Below are 22,431 nucleotides of genomic sequence, written 5' to 3'. Positions count from 1 at the left end.
AAGAGCAGTGATGTCACTACTAAAGGATATAACTGATATTTACATTGCTGTGATTCAAGTGAAGTAAGTTATATTTTGAGAACAATGATGTTTTTATGCTTGGACATAAGTAATGTCACTCCAGAATTACAAGGAGCGCTCAAGTCAAACCAGGACTTTTAATTTATATAAAAAGGGATTCCAGCGTGGTGGTACCACACACAGTAGTAAGAGGAATGTGTGTCCTAATACATGTGTGGTGCCAGGGGCGGACTGACAACTCATGGGGCCCCCGGGCAATAGGGGATCATGGGGCCCCTGTGTCCTTGCCCAAACTCAAAAAAGCCTATGAAAAAGGTACCAGGGGCATCTCATGGGGCCCCCTACTGACCCCAGGCCCTCGGGCAGTGCCTGAGTTTCCAAATGGTCAGTCCGCCCCTGTGCGGTGCACATGTGGCCGGCCAGTCCAGAGATCGTTAACCTCCCTAGCGGTCTGATTATGTCAGTATTTCTGTGCTCAAAGCGGTACATTTTTTTGCGTGGAAATTTTTTTTTATTGTAGGCTGTAATTTTTAGGAATAACTCACAGAAATCTGTCTGAACAAGAGTCTAGTAAACATCCCGGGTAGGATAAAATTTGAAACACGAAATCATAAATTATAATTTAATAAATAATCATAAAAAACAATAATATAATAATAATAAATTTAATTCAATAATATAATCAAACCAAAAACACTGAAATTTGAAATAGAGCGCCAAGTTCGCACATCGCTGAGCAAAGTCGCAGAATCGTTTTCAGTGTCTGATGAGGAATTTCCCCCACGAATCATTATCACTCAATTCTGCAAGTGGTTCTGATTTACTATCGCTGTTCTCTAGCCGGTCTAAAACCGCTTTTGACCTAAAGGGACGCTTTTTGGACGCCATGGACGTTTCTCAGTTTCCAGGTAGAAAGAACAGTAAAAATGCAGGCAGGGTGCAGGACAAAGCACTCGGGACAAAATGTATGTGAAATGGTTGGATACAGGAATGTTATACTATGTGATTTTAGTGAATTTAGTGAATGGCACTTTTTACATTTTCAAATTTCCCGCCGGTTCCGTCCCCCGTACGTCCTGATGTCGCAGGAAATGGAACCCAGAAGACAGATGCCGGCATCGGCCGGAGGACATTGCCGGGGACACTGCAGGGAGGACATCGCGGGAGCGCAGGACAAGGTAAGTGAAGAAGAGATACCGGAGCAACGCTGCAGTGTATTCCCGAGTGTAGCTCGGGGTTACCGCTTGTGGTGCTGAAACTTTACCCTGAGTTACACTCGGGAATACCTCCAGGGGGGTTAATCAAGATGGCAGACCATAGTATTGGTGAATGCATGGAACAGCTTCTTGTGAACGAAGGCATAAAACCCGCGGATATCTACAGAAGACATCAAGCACAGTACGGTGATGAGACACTCAGCCGTAGTAAGACATTTGAATGGTGTAAATGTTTCAAAGATGGCTGTACGTCCACCATGTACACGGCCACTATCTTGACGATCCCGACCGTGGTGGTTCCCAGCCCACAGCAGTCATTCCTATGAACATTCAGTATGCAGAACGTCTGATCCTGGATAATCGCCACATAACCTGTCATTAAATTGCACAAGAGACAAATCTTTCTGTGGGAACGATGAACACAATCCTTCATGGGACTTTGCGAAAAGTTATCGTACGCTGGGTACCAAGGCAGCTTTCCATTTTTGACCGGCACAGAAGAGTTGAAGTCTGCATGGCATTGAAGGAGCGTTTTGATAGTGAAGGCCAGGATTTTTTGGATCGCATTATTACTCCCAACAACTTGGCTGGAAGGTATTGCCACATCCTCCTTACAACCCGGACCTGGTTCCATATGATTTCCACCTGTTTGGACCCCTAAAATAGTTCCTCTGAGGTCAGATTTCAGCACCGATGATGAAGTGAAGCCGGCTGTCCTAGGATGATTCAGATGCACTGACAAATCTTTCTATGCTGAAGCTTTCCAAGCATTAGTTAAACGCTGGGAGAAGTGTATAAATGTAGCAGGGGAGTATGCCAAAAAATGAATGCAGTTTTCACTCCTTGAAATTTTGACCCGGTTTGACTTGAACTCCCCTCGTACATACATTTTATTTGGAGAGCAGTGATGCCATATGGCGGAATATAATGAATTTGCTATATAAATACATCAGTGGTTCAGACAGTGAACTCGGTGTAGAGTTATTCCCCCTGAGGTCATCACAGAGGACAAGGGGGCGCTCTTTACGTCTGGAGGAAAAGAAATTTAATCTCCAAACACGGAAAGGTTTCTTCACAGTAAGAGCTGTGAGAATGTGGAATAGACTCCCTCAAGAGTTGGTTCTGGCCAGCTCAGTGGATTGCTTTAAAAAAGTCCTGGATTCTTTCTTGGATACACAAAATATAGCTGGTTACTATATATCTATGCTAGGGATGGACTCAGTGGCGTATTTAGGTTTCGTGCTGCCCTAGGCAACACAAAAATTGGCTTCCCCCCCATGGAGAGACTCTGACACCAACTAACACAACCCCTTCCCCATGAAGAGAGCCTGACATTGACCAACAACACCCCACTCTCACCTGAGAGAGTCTTTCACTACCACTGCCCCATACGCTGTTGACCCCCCCATCCTGGCAAGAGTTAAGACACTCACCTTCACAGCCCCAGACATCCCTGGGAACAAGAGCCAGGCTCTGCATACACCATCAAGCAGTCCGCAGCCTCTCCTAGATCCCACCTGGTCCCCATGTGTCTCTTTTTCCTATCCTTCTTTCAGGAGACAGTGCTGCCCCCCCTGAAAAATGTCACCCTAGGCAAATGCCTTGTTTGCCTCGTGGTAAATACACCCCTGGATGGACTGTTATGTCACTTGGATAAAGTAAATATTAGCCCTGGTTCACACTGAATGCAACATTTTTAAATGTGCTACTTCACTTGAAGTAGCATGATTTCAAAGCTGCAGATCAGCGCGATTTTACTGCGGCTTGCAACTTCATTTAACAGAAGTCAATGCAAGTCACAATGAAATTGGAAACATAGTAGTACAGGAATTATTTTTTAATCGCATCACTTCAAATCACACTGTGCCATAAAAAATACATTAGATGCGACTTCAGGTGTGATTTGTAAATAAAAATTGCATCTGAAGTGGCACCGGTGTGAACCTGGATATGATAGCAGATAACAGTTTTATTGGATGGCTCAACACTGCATCACAGAACCACTCGGTTTTGCACACAAACAGATTATACAGTAAATATTATATTTTTGAATATCTGGTGGAATTTGCTGACGTAAACTTTGGAAGATAATTTTTTTTTAAAAGGCCTTCAAATTCATGTGTCTGCCAGTCACTACTGACCATGAAATAAAATGCAATAGTATCCCTGATGCCAAATCGCTGCATTTCATCCTTTAACCGCTTTCCAGCCACCCTATAGCCTATAGCAGTGGTGGGCAACCTTTTTTTTCAACTGAGCCAAATCTCGCCAAAACCACGATTGAAATTTATTTTGAGAGCCACATTTTTAAAACTGAAAATACATCTCCCATATAGTAATTCATCCCCCATAGTAATTCATCCCCCATATAGTAATTCATCCACCATATAGTAATTCATCTCCCATATAGTAATTCATCCCTCATAGTAATTCATCCCCCATATAGTAATTCATCCCCCATAGTAATTCATCCCCCATAGTAATTCATCCCCCATATAGTAATTCATCCCCCATATAGTAATTCATCCCCCCTATAGTAATTCATCCCCCATATAGTAATTCATCCCCCCTATAGTAATTCATCCCCCATAGTAATTCATCCCCCATAGTAATTCATCCCCCGTATAGTAATTCATCCCCCATATAGTAATTCATCCCCCATATAGTAATTCATCCCCCCTATAGTAATTCATCCCCCATAGTAATTCATCCCCCATATAGTAAGTCCCCCATATAGTAATTCATCCCCCATATAGTAATTCATCCCCCATAGTAATTCATCCCCCATATAGTAATTCATCCCCCATAGTAATTCATCCCCCCTATAGTAATTCATCCCCCATAGTAATTCATCCCCCATATAGTAAGTCCCCCCTGTGTCAATTCACTTACCTTTGCTCCGCGCGTTCCTCTCGCCGTGTTCCCGTGCCGTTCTGGTCTTCAGGGCGGACTGTGAGAAGAGAGGAGTTCGTCACGCTGCCCCGCCTACATCCTGACAGCTGCAGAGTCCTGACTTTTGGGGCGGCCGCCCGAGAGGAGGGAGAGGAGGGAGGGGAGCGGGCGCCCGGCACACAGAAGAGCCGCATTTAAGTTTGTAAAGAGCCGCATGTGGCTCGCGAGCCGCGGCTTGCCGACCACTGGCCTATAGCATAGCAGAGCCAAACTAAGGAGTGTGCTAACAGCCCACACACAGACACAGCCCACTATGTAAAAAACAACCAGTGCACAGTTAACCCTTTGATTGCCCCACATGTTAACCCCTTTCTGCCCAGTGCCATTAGTGCACTGTCAGTGCTTTTTTACTATTATTATACAGGATTTATATGTTATTATTATTATTATTATTATTGTTATACAGGATTTATATATTATTATTATTATTATAAAAGATGTATATATTATTAATATTATTATTATTATTATTATTATTATACAGGATTTATATATTATTATTATTATACAGGATTTATATATTATTATTATACAGGATTTATATATTATTATTATTATTATTATACAGGATTTATATTATTATTATTATTATACAGGATTTATATATTATTATTATTATTATATAACTGAGATATTAGTAATTGAGTTTACAACTAATTTAATCTCTCACTGTCCTATAAAATAAATGTGATTGTGAATGCATCTAATGAATGGTGATTGTCCACAGGTCCTGTCCGTTGCACAGTGGTTTCTCAGCTTCAGGATGTGGGCAGGCAAAGATGGATGCCTCGGGTTACAGCTGATGACAGTTTTGTTCCTCATTTCAAAAGGTCTGTGCGAAAATAGTCACAGCTTTACAGATCATGAATTTTCTCCTCATTAGCATTTATTTCCTCATTTCTACTATTTAAATATGTTTTACTACTTAACCACTTCAGTACCGGGCACTGTCACCCCCCTTCTTGCCCAGGCCAATTTTCATCTCTCAGCGCTGTCACACTTTGAATGACAATTGGGCGGTCGTGCAACGCTGTACCCAAACTAAATTATCTTTTTTTGAGACAGATAGAGCTTTCTTTTGGTGGTATTTAATCACCACTGGGGTTTTTTATTTTTTGCCTTACAAACAAAAAAAGACCAAAAATGTTGAAAAAATTGCAAAAATGTAGCAAAACAGTAATCTTTCTCCTTCACTGATGTGCGCTGATAAGCCTGCGTTGATGGGCACTGACAGGCTGCACTGATAGGCACTGATGAGGCAGCACTGATGAGATGACACTGATGAGGCTGCATTGATATGCGGCACTGATGGGCACTGATAGACAGCACTGATGAGCACTGATAGGTGGTACTGATGGGCATTGATAGGTGGTACCAGGGGCGGACTGTCTATTCGAGCACTCGGGCCCAGGTCAGTAGGGGGCCCCATGAGATGCCCCTGGTACCTTTTTCATAGGCTTTTTTGGGTGTGGGTGAGGACACAGGGGCCCCATGATTCCCTATTGCCTGGGGGCCCTATAAGTTGTCAATCCGCCCCTGGGTGGTACTGATGGGCATTGATAGGTGGCACTGATGGGTGCTGATGAGGAGGCACCGATAGGCAACACTGATGAGCAGGCACTCTCAGACAGCACGGAGGGGCACTGATAGGCAGCACTGATGGGCACTACTTAGGCACTGATATGTGGCACTGACGGCACTGATAGACAGCACTGATGGGCATTGATAGGTGGCACTGTTGTGTACTGAAATGCAGCACTGATGAGCCTTGATAGGCAGCACTGATGGGCACTGATAGGCAGCACTAATGGGCAATGTTGAAGAGGCACTGATAGGCAGCACTGATAAGGAGATACTGGTAGGCAGCACTGATGTGCACTGATGAGGAGGCACTGATGGTGCTGTACTGACAGGCACTGATGGCACTGCACTGATGATCAGAGAATGCAAATGAAAAAAACAAATGGAAAAACAAAAAGAGGGCGCACCAGCCTGGTGCATTATCGTTTAAAAATATTTATTGAGAGAATAAAAAAGTAAGTATCATACTCACAATGGACATATAAAACACAGGCACATCACAATGAACAAGCTGTTCAATCCAAATATCATCTGAGTCCATACGATGGAACCCTGGATGACCAACTTACTGACGCGTTTCGAGGACACAACCTCTTCCTCAGAGCCAACCTCAGGGCCAACCTCAGCGCCCTGATTATCAGTGTAAATGTCCCCTGTGTGAATTGCTGGTTACCAGCTCTCCTCTCCTCAAGCTTTGACAGTATGAGGAAAGGAGTGCCGATAACCAGCAAGTCTGTTTACAGTGTGATCGGCTGTGATTGGACACAGCTGATCCCATGGTAAAGGACTGCTGTAATTGGCCCTTTACCACGATTTGTGATCAGCTGTATCTGAAGTAATTGGGTTCCCGTCGCCAAAATTTCATCAAAATTTTCCTTGTATTTGAGATTTTTTTTTTTGTTTTCTTTCCTCCCCCTTTCAACATCTCTTCTAACATTCTGCTAAAACTTTGTGTGGTAGTACTGCCTGGACCTTGAAGATGGGGACACTCCCCGAAAACTTGTCCTCAAAATTGTATGTTAGTGCAAATAATAAAAATAGTATCACGTCAGTACTCAATCCCAACCACAGCACCACCTTTACCCCGAGCTACACTCGGGAATACCGCCAGGGAGGTTAAAATGGGCAGCACATTGGCTAAATGGTTAGCACTTCCGCCTGGCAGTACTAGGGTCCTTGGTTTGAATCCCAACCACAGCACCACCTGCCTGGAGTTTGCATTTTCTCCCTGTGCTTGCGTGGGTTTCCTCCAGGTACTCTGGTTTCCTCCCACACTCCAAAGACATTCTGGTAGGTGAATTGGCTCCTGTCTAAATTGTCCCTAGTATGTGTATGTATGAATGTGAGTTAGGGACCTTAGATTGTACACCCCTTGAGGGTTAGGGACCTTAGATTGTACGCCCCTTGAGGGTTAGGGACCTTAGATTGTACACCCCTTGAGGGTTAGGGACTGATGTGAATGTACAATATATATGTAAAGCGCTGCATAAATTGACAGCGCTATATAAGTACCTGAAATAAATAAATAAATTGTTCCTTGTATTTGAGAAATTTCACCATTTTCGTAAATTCCATTGCAATCAATTGAAAAGGGCAAACTAAAAACGCCCTTCTCTATGTTCCAGACCCCTCTTCCCCAAAGTCCCACTCCCTTCCATCCCCTGAAAAGCAGTAAGTAAAGCATTTCCCTAATACCCACTCGTATATTGGGTGCTGTTCTCTGCAGCATTGTATTGTGAGCTCGCACCGGTATGATGAGACAACATCAAGGAGAAAGAAGGGAAAAAGTATAGAAGATGTGCCTTATGGAGGTTTTAGACAACGTTTAGATGGTGCACATGCTAGTCTCACACAGTGTGCCCATTATGATTGGCTCCCAAAAACCTTGCTGGGTTTTTATCTATTTTATATTATTGAGGATGTACCAGGAGCAGATGGAAGACAAAGATGGATAGGTACAGCTAGATCTCCCAGTTGGACAAAAAAATTGGGAAATATGGCAGGGTAGTTTTCAATGTGGACTGAGAACTTTCCTGGCTTCAGATATGTCTGAAATACATAAATAATTCCGACATATCTGAAGCCAGGAAAATTCTCAGTCCACGAGGCTCCACCTATAATGACGGGAGTGAATTTGGGTGGGGGGCCCATGGAACACAGCCCCCTTTGGAGGGATGGGGAGACCCCTGTCTCAGCTCCCCATATCCCTCCTATGTGTAAGTCACCCTGTGCCTGTTAGTGGTACAGGGTGGAATGCCCTGATATTGTGTAGACATGTATAGGTGGGGTGTGGGGATTGTTCATTGTTTACTGCCATGTGGTGCATCCCATTGTTCTATTGTGTGTATTGCTTGGGAGCAGGGGCAGACTGACCATTTGGAAACTCGGGCACTGCCCGAGGGCCCGGGGTCAGTAGAGGGCCCCATGAGATGCCCCTGGTACCTTTTTCATAGGCTTTTTTGAGTTTGGGCAAGGACACAGGGGCCCCATGATCCCCTATTGCACAAGGGGTCACATGAGTTGTCAGTCTGCCCCTGAGCGAGCCTAATGAGCAGTAGTAGTGTGTTGGGTGGAAGATAGAGTGAAGGCTGGAGTGTAGAGCCTGGGAGGTGGCCCAGGAGAGGGGCCTACCTACAGGCAGGAGCTGAAAGGAAGATCTCTTTATCTCATCGTCCCATGAGTTGTCAGTCCGCCCCTGCTTGGGAGCAAACTATTATGGGATGTATGTGTTTATGTATTGGCTTGGTGGGGGGGCGTCTGCTGATGTGTCTCTGGTTTCTAGATTTGGTTTGCCCCGCCCTGCATCTTTATGCAGGGAGGTAGGGTTTTCCCTTGAATGTATATATCTTGTGTCTGTGTTAAAATAAAGCAGTCTATTTCCTGATTTTACTTTGAGTGGTGTCCGTGTATTTGTGTCCGGACAGGGAAGCGGGAGTCTAATGGAAATACCCTAGTGCAGTCGGGGTCCGGTTCTGTTACATTGATTATCTGAGCAAACTCTTTCATGAAGAATATCCTTTGACGTACATAATCTTACAAAATGTTCTTTCCCTGCAGAGCCTGTGATATCCCTTACCTACTCCATTCACGTTACCCAAGATGTGAAAATTCCACAGACTATGTGCGCCATTGTGCCTTGCAAATTCGTGGCTGACGGTAGAGAAAAATTTGACAGTGCAACGGGATATTGGAAGGAAGGTTTGAACACCATACTAGCTTCTACTGATAAGTCAAAAGGGAAGAAGCCAAATTTTCACGCAATCGGAGACCCTAAAAACGGTGACTGCACCCTGAAAATCACCGATGCCAGAAAGGAGGACAATGGCCATTACATCTTCAGATTTGAGGAGAACAAAAACAATGTAAAAAATTATAATTATTTGAACATGCCAGTCAAGGTAGAGGTAACAGGTGAGTGCAGATCTAAAAGGTAACTAAATCCATTAAGAAAATTATAATATATAACTATGACATACAAAGCCATCCACAACACTGCCCCAATTTACATATTCGATCTTATCTCTACAAATCACCCAAACCGTCCTCTCCGCTCCTCGCAAGACCTCCTACTCTCTAGCTTGCTTATCTCCTCCTCCTATGCTCGTCTCCAAGACTTCTCGAGGGCGTCACCCATCCTCTGGAACTCCCTACCCCAATCTATCAGACTATCACCTACTCTACTTACCTTAAGACGATCATTAAAAACCTATCTCTTCAGGGAAGCCTATCCTGCCCTCTGCTAATACTGGAATCCTCTACTCTTCCAACCAGTCCATCCCCCACAGTTTTACCTATTGTACCACTCAGCCCGCCCTCCTAGATTGTAAGCTCCCAGGATCAGGGCCCTCCTTTCCCTCTTGTATTGAACTGTATTATTACTGTATTGTCTCCCACTATATTGTAAAGCGCTGAGCAAACTGTTGGAGATATATAAATCCTGTATAATAATAATATATTGCAGCTAAGTCCTTAGATGTGGTGGCTGCATTGTGTTCTTTTTTTTTTTGGCTATGAACATTTGCATCAAGTACAGAAAATACCTGTTGATCCTGCCTGAAATCTCCTTGTCACTTCCTGTGAATTGAAAGAGAAAAACAATGTTACTTCTTCTATAATCTCCCATATAATGGAGATGAACAAAGACAGACATTTTTACAGTCCGGTCTGGTTGGTAACTGTAGCTGTCTCTATAAATACGGTACAAATGAGTAGACATGTGCAAAACCAAAAGAAAAATTGTTTTTGTTTTGATTCTAAAATCTAAACAAATTTCACGTAGTTGGATTTGTTAAATTTGTTCGATTCATTTTCGGGATTAGTTTCGTAAATTCGTATTCGAATTCAATTCTAAAACATTTCGACCAAGTCGTTCACATTCGAAATTGGTTCAACTGAATTCGAAATTGATTCAACAAAATTCGAAAAGTCGTCTGAAATTGAAAAGATTTCAACCGAATTCCAAAAAATTCCACCGAATTCGAAAAGTTAAGCTGGCCGTACACGTGTAGATTTGAAAAAAAAAATAAAAACTAAAAGTCAGCAGCTGCAAAAACTGTAGTAGCTGACTTTTAAAAATGGACACTTACCTGTGCCTCGATCCCACGGTGTTCCCTCCCTCCTCACAACCCGTTTCACCTGCTGCCCTGTGTCCCCAGCACTGGCTTCTTCAGTGTGGGCACCTGGCTGTGACAGCTTGCGGCTTCACTGCTCACTGCGCATGCCCGAGAAGCGCTGCTCTTTGTGAATGGCCCTGTAGTCTTCTGGGACCTGTCAGGTTTCCCAAAAGACTACGGGGAGGGAGGACAACTTCCGCTTCCAATCACCTAGGCAATCGCAGAGGAAGTGGGATCGGGTACCTGTCAATTTCGGGTACCCACTCTCTCCCACTCCCCAAAGGTGCCAATCCTTAACGGGGAGCGGGGGACCAGTCCTTAAAGCGGAACCTCTCCTTTTGGGTGGAGCTCTGCTTTAAATTGGTTTTCGAATGTTTGTTCGATTTTGTTTTTGAATTCAAATTTGTTTTCGAATCAAATTTTGTTTTCTTAGTTTGTATTCCTTTAAATTTGTTATTTTTGTAATTCGGGTGGCCACCAGCATCCTTACCAACCAGTGAATAGCTGGCTGTTAAGGAGCGGGCCAGTAAGCTGGCCACTGCGTCCTTAATAAAGGACGACTCATCAGCTGTCAGGTCTGGTATGGATTTTGAAGGAACCCTCATGCCAATATTTAAAAAAATGGCATGGCAGTCCCCTAAATTTCATACCAGACCCTTTTCCAAGCACGAAGCCTGTCAGGCCAGGAGTGGGGAGGCGAGCCCCCCTCTTGGACCATACCAGGCCTCGTGCCCTCAACATAAGGGGGGTGCTTTGGGGTAGGGGGCCCCCCAAAGCACCGTGCCCCTTGACAGCAATTGTGGGGGTCTACAAGCAAGGGGCTTATCGGAATCTGAAAGACCCCTTGAACAGGGGGTGCCCCCAGATCTCAGCTCCCTCATGTAATTGAGTAGGGGTACATTGTACCCCTACTCATTCACCAAAAAGATGTCCAAAATAAATAAAAAAGTCAGAGACAATTTTTGAGTTTATTTAAAAAAAAATAAATAAAAACCCCAAAACAATGTCCCCCAGCGTCAATTATGTTGAACGCCACCGCAACCCCTCCAAAAAAAGAGCTCTGTCTGCAACACTGACTCCAGTCATCTGACAGGTCCACCTCCTTCCACAGCTAAATGAATTAAGGGACGGGACCATCCAGTGACATCACGGGGTGACCCAGCCCCCTTGTGATGTCATCGATCCTGCTCCTTAACAACCAGCTATAAACTGCTAAAAGCCGGCAAAACACCGATACAAAAGCATATTAAGCTGTTTTTATCCAGCATTTTTATGGCATTTTTTTCAGCTCCTAGTGTGCCTGGAGCTTGAGGCTGACAGTTCCATCATCACACTGGTGACAATGGTCAAATAGAGAGAACAAATAACTAAGATACAGACAGATTGACCCTAACCATTCCTCAAAAAAAAAAGGTTTCTGATGTGTGCGTGACAGCGTTCGACCAATAGACTTGGTTCTGATGGGTATAGAATAGAGTGTGTATTTCTTCAAAGAAGCTGATACATATTGAAGGTATAGTGTAGATGGACCTCATTCTGGTCCTAAGCTCTGTGTCAGGGAAGTCCTGCCCATAGTGCAAATGAAGTTCCAAGCAGATACAGATGTGTAGGTGTAGGTGTAGGCCTGTGGGTGCCCGTACAGTTGTGTGCAGACATGCATGCCCCGGTGTGCAAGCCCCTGCCACTAATGTTGGCACCAAATGGACTATTTCATTTAAGTTGTTCCATTGGCCTTTCTGATCTACAGCATTTCCGTGAATCCTGTGCCCATTCTTGTGCTCGATTCCATTTACTGACCCAGCTTGCTTTGACCACACTTGAACGCTACCTGCCCTGACCTCGGCTTGTCCCTGGACATTGCTTTTCCCTCTTGCCTTATCTACCTACTCCACTGCTGCTGACCTCGGCCTGTGTCCTGACCAGGGGTGGACTGACCATTTGGAAACTCGGGCACAGCCCTAGGGCCCTGGGTCAGTAGGGGGGCCCATGAGATGCCCCTGGTACCTTTTTCATAGGCTTTTTTGAATTTGGATACCCAAAAGGACACAGGGGCTCCATGATCCCCTATTGCCCGGGGGCCCCATGAGTTGTCAGTCCGTCCCTGGTCCTGACTATTCTTATGCCTGCCATTTATGCCTGATCTGACTATCTATTACCAACTTGGCTTTTCTGACCTTGCGTCCTGCCTCACCCTACCTATCCAGTGCCACCTGATCAGCACGCTACTTACCTGGGTCTTACCAGCCTCCTCCCAGCAGCAACCAGTCATTTGCCGGAGGTGTCTGCCCGTCTACTGTTTTCCAGTTTGGGGTCCTGCTCAGGGGCGGACTGACAACTCATGGGGCCCCCGGGCAATAGGGGATCATGGGGCCCCTGTGTCCTTGCCCAAAAAACCCTATGAAAAAGGTACCAGGGGCATCTCAAGGGGCCCCCTACTGACCCTGGGCCCTCGGGCAGTGCCTGAGTTTCCAAATGGTCAGTCCTCCCCTGGTCTTGCTGCATCTGTTCGCCACCAATGCCTTTGGCATCTGGTTTATTCAAGGTGAAGCTTTGGCTACCTACCTGCGCATTCTGCTGGACACCTTACAGGCACTCATACTTCAACATGCTCTCACGTCCACTGTCTCACCACCAGTGGTCCCTGGGCTGTAAGAGAGGCCTCCATCTTCTCATCAGGCTCTGCAACCAGGTACATGACACTGTTTTCAACAGGGAACATAGACTGCAATAAAAACTTGAGAGATGGTCTAACCCTTTCTCAAAAAAATGTTGTCTTTACATGCATTTTCTGAAGTTTTTTTTAACATTTGTCTACTCATCTTTTTCACCCAGAAATTAGAGAAGTAGATGGCTATTCTATTTTGGTGGATCAGACTGTCACTGTCCAGAAGAGTCTTTGTGTCATTATTCCTTGTACATTTACTGCTAACAAGACAACATCCTTTACCGGCTCTAGAGGTCACTGGAAGACGATATGCCATGAATTTGTAGCCTCTAGTGACAAGTCAATTGTTGGCACAAAGCCAAATTTTCAGCTGATGGGAAATCCAGATAATGGAAATTGCACGCTAATGATAACTGATGCCAAAGAGCAAGATTCTGGAAAGTATTATTTTACATTCGAAGATGGACAAGTCAACGGGACATACGGCTATGTATCCAAAGTGATAACAATACAGGTCACAGGTAGGCTTACTGTCCATAAGTGTTGTTTCCTCTAAAGCTCTACTCTTTAACCACTTGCCTACCAGGCACTTATACCCCCTTATTTACCAGGCCAATTTTCAGCTTTCAGCGCTGCCACACTTTGATTGACAATTGCGCGGTCATGCAACATTGTACCCATATGAAATTTTGATCATTTTTTTCTCACAAATAGAGCTTTCTTTTGGTGGTATTTAATCGCCACTGGGCACTTTACTTTTTGCGCTATAAAAAAAAATGCAAAAAATTTGAAAAAAAAAAAAAAAAGTTTCTTTGTTTCTATTATAAAATTTTTCAAACAGGTATTTTTTCTCCTTCACTGATGTGCGTTGATGAGGCGGCACTGATGGGCACTGATAGGCAGCACTAAAGGGCACCGATAGGCAGTACTAATGAGGTGGCACGGATAGGCGGCACTGATAGACAGCACTAATGAGGTGTCACGGATAGGCGGCATTAATATGCAGCACTGATAGGCGGCACTGATAGGTGACACTGATGATGGGTACTGATAGACGGCACTGACTGGCATCACTGCTGGGCACTGACTGGCGGCACTGACTGGCACAACCCCTGGGCACTGACTGGCAGCACTGCTGGGCTGCACTGGTGGGTGGCACTGGTGGGCAGCACTGGTGGGTGGGCACAGGTGGGTGGCACTGGTGGGCACAGGTGGATGGGCACAGGTGGGTGGCACTGCTGGGCACAGGTAGGTGGCACTTCTGGGCACAGGTGTGTGAGACTGCAGAGTGGCACAGGTGGGTGCGCTGCTGGGCACAGGTGGGTGCACTGCTGGGCACAGGTGGGTGATCTGCTGGGCACAGGTGGGCGGAGCTAGTGGGCGCACTGCTGGGCACAGGTGGGCGGAACTTGCGGGTGGCACTGCTGGGCACCGATCATCAGGGCACTGATCATCAGTGCCCTGATGATCGGTGCCGATCCCCGCTCTGACAACTGCCGGTTCTCGGCAGTACTTTCCTCACGATCTGACAGCGTGAGGAAAGTGCAGCCGAGAACCGGCACTTGCATTTCCCTCTGATCAGCGTGTCATTGGACACCGCTGATCAAGTGGTAAAAGGCCGCTGTGATTGGCCTTTTACCACATCACGTGATCACCTGTGTCCGTAGGACACAGCGATCACGGAGATCGCCGGGTGCGCGCCCGGTGCCAGAGATCGCCGGGTGCGCTTCTGACATCATTGCTTACTACGTGTGAAATCTGTGAATGATTACAGAGGTCACATGGTACAAGGCTGTTCACAACAGCCTTGTACCATGTGACAAGCTGTGACCAATCACAGCTCTCACAGTATTTCTCAATGGCTGCAAGAATGCAACCAGAGAGGAGAAATGATTGCTTTTACAGCCTTTACGGGTATAAAAGCAATCAGTGCAAAAAAAAAAAATCTTCATCACCCCCCACAAGTAGTACAGTGTCACCATGGTGACACTGTACTGCTAGGGTGACAGTATGTTAAAAAAAACATGCATAATAATATAAAAAAATAAAAATGTAAAAAAAAAAAAAATAATAATTTTTGGTTATAAACTAATTTGTTTTGTTTTTTTACTAAAAAATTTTATAAGAAAAACTATTTTTCAAAATTTTTGGACTTTTTCATTTATATAGCAAAAAAAATAAAAATCCCAGTGGTGAATAAATACCACCAAAATAAAGCTTTATCTGTTTTAAGAAAATGCTAAAAAATTAATATGGGTGCAGTGTTGCATGACCGCGCAATTGTCATTCAAAGTGTGATAAGCACTGAAAGCTGAAAACTGCCCTGGACAGGAAGGGGGTAAAAGTGTCCGGTCTGGAAGTGGTTAAATCTTGTTTAAAAAATTTAAAAAAAAGAATTGTTTTTATGGGATTTTTTTGTTAATGTTATTGATATCCAGTCTGATTTTGTAGGCATATTTAAAGTCCCTTTAATTTGTCATCTGCAGTATCTGTGGTTAAGGATTTTCAAAATGTTATTAACTGTTTATTGTTTTGTGTAGGGGGGTGTACTAATGGTTGATTTTTGTTTTCAAAAAAATATTTATTGGGTTTTATCAATAAACATTTGCACGTTGTAGACAAGTGGATAGAAATGAACAATAAAGAAAAGAAAAACAAAGCAGACTTTGTACAAATTCTTCTTTTTTGTTTTTTCTGAAATGTGATAGAATGATGGCGTTATGACCAGAATGGTTCTACAACATCAACAACACAACGCACAAATGTCTAAAGGAACATAAACAGGATAAAACCATAAGAGTAGATTGGGGAGAAAGAAAGGGTGATTATTTTGCTTATCCTGGAGTTCTTCTTTAAATCTTAACCTCTTCATGCCGGCCGCACACACATGTGCAGCCTCCCGGTGTCTGGACCTAGATGCCGAGCGGCAGCACACTTGCGTGCAATTAAAAAAAGGACATATGTGCCGAGAGCGCGTGCCCTGCACGCTCCCAGCAGACATGTCCGGTACTCACGGAAAGGTCCCGATCAGGGGCGGACTGACCATTTGGAAACTCGGGCACTGTCCGAGGGCCCGGGGTCAGTAGGGGGCCCCATGAGATGCCCCTGGTACCTTTTTCATAGGCTTTTTTGAGTTTGGGCAAGGATACAGGGGCCCCATGATCCCCTATTGCCCGGGGGCCCCATGAGTTGTCAGTCCACCCCTGGTCCTGATCGTGCAATTAAAAAAAGGACATATGTGCCGAGAGCGCATGCACTGCACGCTCCCAGCAGACATGTCCGGTACTCACGGAAAGGTCCCGATCAGGGGCGGACTGACCATTTGGAAACTCGGGCACTGTCCGAGGGCCCGGGGTCAGTAGGGGGCCCCATGAGATGCCCCTGGTACCTTTTTCATAGGCTTTTTTGAGTTTGGGCAAGGACACAGGGGCCCCATGATCCCCTATTGCCCAGGGGCCCCATGAGTTGTCAGTCCACCCCTGCTCCCGATCTCCTCTTTCGATCGGGACCTTTCCCGATCATGTGACTGCCGTGATAGCGCATCACAGCGGTCACATGACCCTAAACCCCACCCCACCTCCCGGCTTCTGGAACCCTTAAAGGGCCAGGAGGCACCGCCGTGAAGGGGTTAACAATATCACCAAAATGTTTTCTACATTTTGTCTTTAAAACCTCTTTCAAATGTTTTTGCGGGTTGCTTTTTATAGATTTTGGTGAAAAACCTGTAATCTCAGACCCCGGGATACTGACCGAAGGTATAAAGGTTACGTTAACATGTACGGCGCCGAAAGTTTGTCCCAGCGCACTAATAACATGGCAGAATCAGACGGGGATGTGGACTAATTCTACAAACCTGACATTTGTCCCGACTCGGAGTCACCATCAAACTGCACTGATTTGTCAGATGACCTTCTCATCATTGAAGAAATATATCCAAAATGAAATCACAATATCTGTTCAGTGTGAGTATAAAATATGAGATTTGGGGAAACAAAATCACACAGGCAGCTAAAGTTTTGCAATTTTTAAATAGAATATGTGTTAGCTCACTGTTGCCAGGGGCGGACTGACCATTTGGAAACTCAGGCACTGCCCGAGGGCCCGGGGTCAGTAGGGGGCCCCATGAGATGCTCCTGGTACCTTTTTTATAGGCTTTTTTGAGTTTGGGCAAGGACACAGGGGCCCCATGATCCCCTATTGCTCGGGGGCCCCATGAGTTGTCAGTCCGCCCTTGACTGTTGCAATATATCAAAAGCCAAGCCTTTTCCAGTTTGGACCATAGTAACATAGATCATTGTGAGGCAGGTTAGATTTACCCTACTGATGATGTGTTGTCGCAATAGTAATCCTGCTCAGTACGAGAGGAACCGCAGGTTCAGATATCTGGTGTGTGTGCTTGGCTGAGGAGCCAATGGGGCGAAGCTACCATCTGTGGGATTATGACTGAACGCCTCTAAGTCAGAATCCCCCCTAAAGGTGATGATACCGCAGTGCCGCGGAGTCCAGGTTGGCCTGGGATAGCCGCCCCCCACCCCTTTGCAGGGTACATAGTGCCATTTGCTATGGGACAGGACGGAAGTGGGCCGCTATTCTCCTGTTGCATGTTTGTTGGGAGTCTGGAAGGGTGGACTAATCATTTGAGAACTCGGGCACTGCCCGAGGGCCCAGGGTCAGTAGGGGGCCCCATGCCCCTGGTACCTTTTTTATAGGCTTTTTTGAGTGTGGGAAAAGACACAGGGGGCCCATGATCCCCTATTGCCTGGGGACCACATGAGTTGTCAGTCTGCCCCTGGAGTCTGGTGCTGAGAGTACAGAGCTCTAGGAGCCACTCCACACATGCTCAGTTTAGTGTGTATTGCTAGTTTTTTTTTTTTTTCTTTGAGAGGGTGCATGTGCTCAGCACAGGGCCAATCAGCACTGTCCAGACAGAAGGTCAGGGGTTATGCAGCCTCATAAGACAGTCAGAGCAGAATGAAAACTCCTCCTAAAAGTTTTAACCAGTGCTCTGCTGGACACTGACAGAAGTCACAGAACTGCTCTAAGTGCTGATGAGAAGAGGTATTTAGCAGATATAGTGAATGCAGGGTCTGGGGAGACCAGATATAGTGAATGCAGGGTCTGGGGAGACCAGATATAGTGAATGCAGGGTCCAGAAAGAACGGATATAGTGAATGCAGAGTGCGGGGAGACCGGATATAGTGAAAGCAGTGTCCGGGGAGACCGGATATAGTGAATGCAGGGTCCGGGGAGACCAGATATAGTGAATGCAGGGTCCGGGGAGAGTGGATATAGTGAATGCAGGGTCCGGGGAGACCAGATATAGTGAATGCGGGGTCCGGGGAGAGTGGATATAGTGAATGCAGGGTCTGGGGAGACTAGATATAGTGAATGCGGGGTCCAGGGAGAGCAGATATAGTGAATTCAGGGTCCGGGGAGACCAGGTATAGTGAATGCAGGGTCCGGGGAGAGCGGATATAGTGAATGCAGGGTCCAGGGAGAGCGGATATAGTGAATGCAGGGTCCGGGGAGAGCAGATATAGTGAATGCAGGGTCCGGGGAGAGCAGATACAGTGAATGCAGGGTCCAGGGAGACCAGATATAGTGAATGCAGGGTCCGGGGAGACTGGATATAGTGAATGCGGGTTCCAGGGAGACCAGATATAGTGAATGCAGGGTCCAGGGTTTAGTAACACTTTAAGATGCTGCCACCAGGGACTGCGAACGGTCGGTGAACCTGGTTGGGGTGAGCACACCACTGGTTCAAGGGACAGGTGAGTGTCTGTTTTTTTCAAAAGTCAGCAGCTACAGTTTTTTTACATTTTGACTGGAGCTTTGGTTTCTTTGGTAAGGTAAAACTGAAAGCATTCAACTCCGGACAAGGTTTATTACATAATTACATAGTTAGTCTGGCTGAGAAAAGACAAAAATCCATCCAGTTCAACCATAAAAAAACAAAAAAAGTTATAATCCTACACTCACAGTTGATCCAGCAGAAAGCAAAAAAACCAGCAAAGCATGATCCAATTTCCTCCTGCAGGGAAAACAATTCTTTCCTGATCCCCCGAGAGGCAATTGGATATTCCCTGGATCAACTTGACCTATAAATGTTAGTATCCAGTTATATTCTGTGTATCTAGGAAAGAATCCAGGACTTTTTTTACAGCAATCTTCTATTCCTCCTGCCAGTCCATCCCCCCCACAGTTACTACCTTTTGTACCACTATCCCCTCCCTTTTAGATTGTAAGCTCCAAGGAACAGGACCCTCCTATCCCCCTTGTATTGAACTGTATTGGTGCTGTATTGTCTCCCGGTATATTGTAAAGTGCTGAGCAAACTGTTGGCGCTATATAGATCCTGTGTAATAATGATAACAATAATAATAATAATAATAATATTGTAAAACGCTGAGCAAACTGTTGGCGCTATATAAATAGTAATAATAATAATAATAATATAAATCCTGTGTAATAATAATAATAATAATAATAATATTGTAAAGTGCTGAGCAAACTGTTGGCGCTATATAAATAGTAATAATAATAATAATATAAATCCTGTGTAATAATAATATATAAACCCTGTGTAATAATAATAATAATAATAATAATAATAATATATAAACCCTGTATAATAATAATAATAATAATAATATAAATAATGTATAATAATAATAATAATAATGATAATATATAAATCCTGTATTATAATAATAATAATAATATAAATCCTGTGTAATAATAATAATATATAAACCCTGTGTAATAATAATAATAATATATAAACCCTGTATAATAATAATAATAATATAAATAATGTATAATAATAATAATAATAATATATAAATCCTGTATAATAATAATAATAATATAAATCCTGTGTAATAATAATAATAATAATAATATATAAACCCTGTATAATAATAATAATAATAATATAAATAATAATAATATAAATAATGTATAATAATAATAATATATAAACCCTGTATAATAATAATAATAATAATAATAATAATAACAATAATAATACTAAGAAAAGGTTCATCCACATGGGAGTGGTACCTATTCATTCTTTTCTTTGCAAGCATGGGTTTGTTTTTGGGTTTTAAAATAGTGACTGATTCACTTTAACCTCTTCCCACCAGCCGTACACATATATGTGGCCTCTCGGAGTGTGGGCCGTAACGCCGAGAGGCTGCCTATAGGTATACCAAAATGTAAACGATGCTGCACCCTGTGGGGTCCCAGCACAGTTACTGGCAGGTATCAGAAAGTAGCGATCGGGATCTTTCCGATCATGTGACAGCCGTGACAGCCAGTTACAGTAATCACATGACCAAAATGCCCACCTCTGCCTCTCGGCATCTGAAACCTCTTAAAGGGCCAGGAGGTGCCAACGGGAAGAGGTGCTATGGTAGCCACAGAATACTTAGGTTACAAAATACTGATCGTCTGATGAAACCGTAAATGTGTTGCTCTAATGTGTATTGATTTACTTTTGTTTCCGTTTATCATGACAGATCCACCTTCCATCTTTATTACCACACCAGGTATTGTACATTTCATAAATGTTATCACTTTCACTCTTTTATATATAAATATGAAATATCACCTATAAATGTTTTATATCTTCGATGAAGCCAGCAGGTGGTGCTATCAGTTCTTTTTTAAACATTTTCCAGTGTCTCCTCATCTCCTGTAGCAAGAAGCCAGTTGTCTACAAAGCTCAGTAGCTCAAACTGATTTACACACTCCTGGGGGGAAAAAGTGACATCAACGATTTCTTTACTTGCCAGAAGAATTTGATAACCACTTCAGCTCCAGAAGGTTTTATCCTAATCATGACAAGGCCGTTTTTGGCTATTCGGCACTAATTTATCATATACCGCTATACCTAAACTGAATTTATAAAATTATTTACACACAATTAGAGCTTTTTTTAATTAGTATTTTAGCACCACTGGGTTTTTTAAATTTTTTTTGTTATAAAAAAGAAAAAAAGACCGAAAATTAAAAAAATAAACAATATTTTTTTTCTTTCTGCAATACAATATATCCAATAAAAAATTTTTAAAAAATATCAAATGTCTTCATAAATGTAGGACACAAATGTATTCTGCTGCATGTCTTAGGTAGGAAAAAAATCCCAATAAGTGAATATTGATTGGTTTGCAGTTATAGCGTCTACAAACTATGGTTTATATATTGGAATTTTTTTTTATATCAGTAATGGGGGTGATCAGCGACTTATAGTGGGACGGTGCGACAAGCAATCTGACACTAGCTGACACTGGGTGGGAACTGACACCAGTGGCCCTGTACTAATGACACTGGCTGGAATGGGGTTACCATCTGCCTTTGCAGGGAGAAGAAACAAAGAGATTGTTCCCTCTGTACAGAGCCCTGTGTTGATTATCAACACAGGGCTCCAGGCTGTGTTTGGACACAGCCAATCAGCAGGTCCCAGCCATGAATTATTTACTACAGAGACATGCTGCTTTGTATGTCTCTGCTGTGCAGAGACATACAAAGCAGCATGTCCTTGCTGGCAAAGAGGTCTGTGTTTTTTACACACAGGTCTCTCCCCTGTCAGCTTTCTCAGACAATTACAGGGCCCCAGCCGGCGGGGAATCTCCGGCTGGGGGACCCGGTGATTGACATCGCTAGCCGCCAATGGCGGCGCGTGTAGGGCGTGCGCCCCCTACTCGGAAAAGCAAATCACATATATATATGTAATTTTGCGCAGCCTTGTAGCAGTACCTCTACTACAGGGCGGGGGGGGGGGGGGGAGGGGGCAAGCGGTTAATTTAGACCTATATCCTTTCCAATAAAAAACAATAGTTGCAATATGTTAATTGCCGCAATACTTACAAAAAAAAAATCTTTGGAAATCTAATGATTCCCCTAATCTTACTGATGTCATTAATAGACTAAATTCACAAGCCTGTTATGAACTAATGCTGAAAAATTATACCATGATTAGATTTATAAAAACTTGGCAAGCTTGGATCTCTCATCTTAGAGCTTCTATTTCACTAAACGAATTTACATTTTACTCATAACCTGTACAACATTTTATTCTCTACCAATGAGAATCCCCCCTATGGAAGGGAAATATATTTCTAATATATTTAGAAAAAAAAAATTAGACATGCAACATATATTTACAATATATTGGCCTACACAAATATATTTTAACATGTCTTCCAAAAATGTAAATTAAAATATATTTTCCAAAGGCATATATTTAAAAATATTTTTTTAAAATATATTTTCCAGATATTTTTGAACATCTAAAAAAATGCATTTAAACATAGATTTTGAAATATACTTGTAAGTGCATTCCAAATGACACTTTGGAATATATTTCAGCATGTGTTCT

At 43.7% G+C, this 22,431-nt stretch overlaps 1 protein-coding gene across 1 annotated transcript in view; it reads left to right on the top strand.

The window, feature by feature from the left end:
* The first annotated feature begins 1,653 nt into the window (after positions 1-1,653).
* LOC149432714 (sialic acid-binding Ig-like lectin 13) overlaps positions 1,654-22,431 on the top strand; it is a 34,145-nt gene continuing 13,367 nt past the window's right edge. The window contains exons 1-6 of the mRNA XM_089665026.1: positions 1,654-1,701; positions 4,918-5,020; positions 8,829-9,182; positions 13,217-13,570; positions 16,757-17,011; positions 20,570-20,599. Of these exons, the coding sequence (XP_089521152.1) occupies positions 1,654-1,701; positions 4,918-5,020; positions 8,829-9,182; positions 13,217-13,570; positions 16,757-17,011; positions 20,570-20,599 (1,144 nt within the window). The remainder of the gene's footprint in view (positions 1,702-4,917; positions 5,021-8,828; positions 9,183-13,216; positions 13,571-16,756; positions 17,012-20,569; positions 20,600-22,431) is intronic.

This window comes from Staurois parvus, unplaced genomic scaffold (assembly GCF_062004578.1).
Source record: "Staurois parvus isolate SC_StPar_1 unplaced genomic scaffold, SC_StPar_1.0 ptg002113l, whole genome shotgun sequence".
In the NCBI taxonomy this organism is placed as follows: Eukaryota; Metazoa; Chordata; class Amphibia; order Anura; family Ranidae; genus Staurois; species Staurois parvus.
Note: the sequence above shows the minus strand (reverse complement) of the source record. Positions and strands in the feature narration are given on the sequence as shown.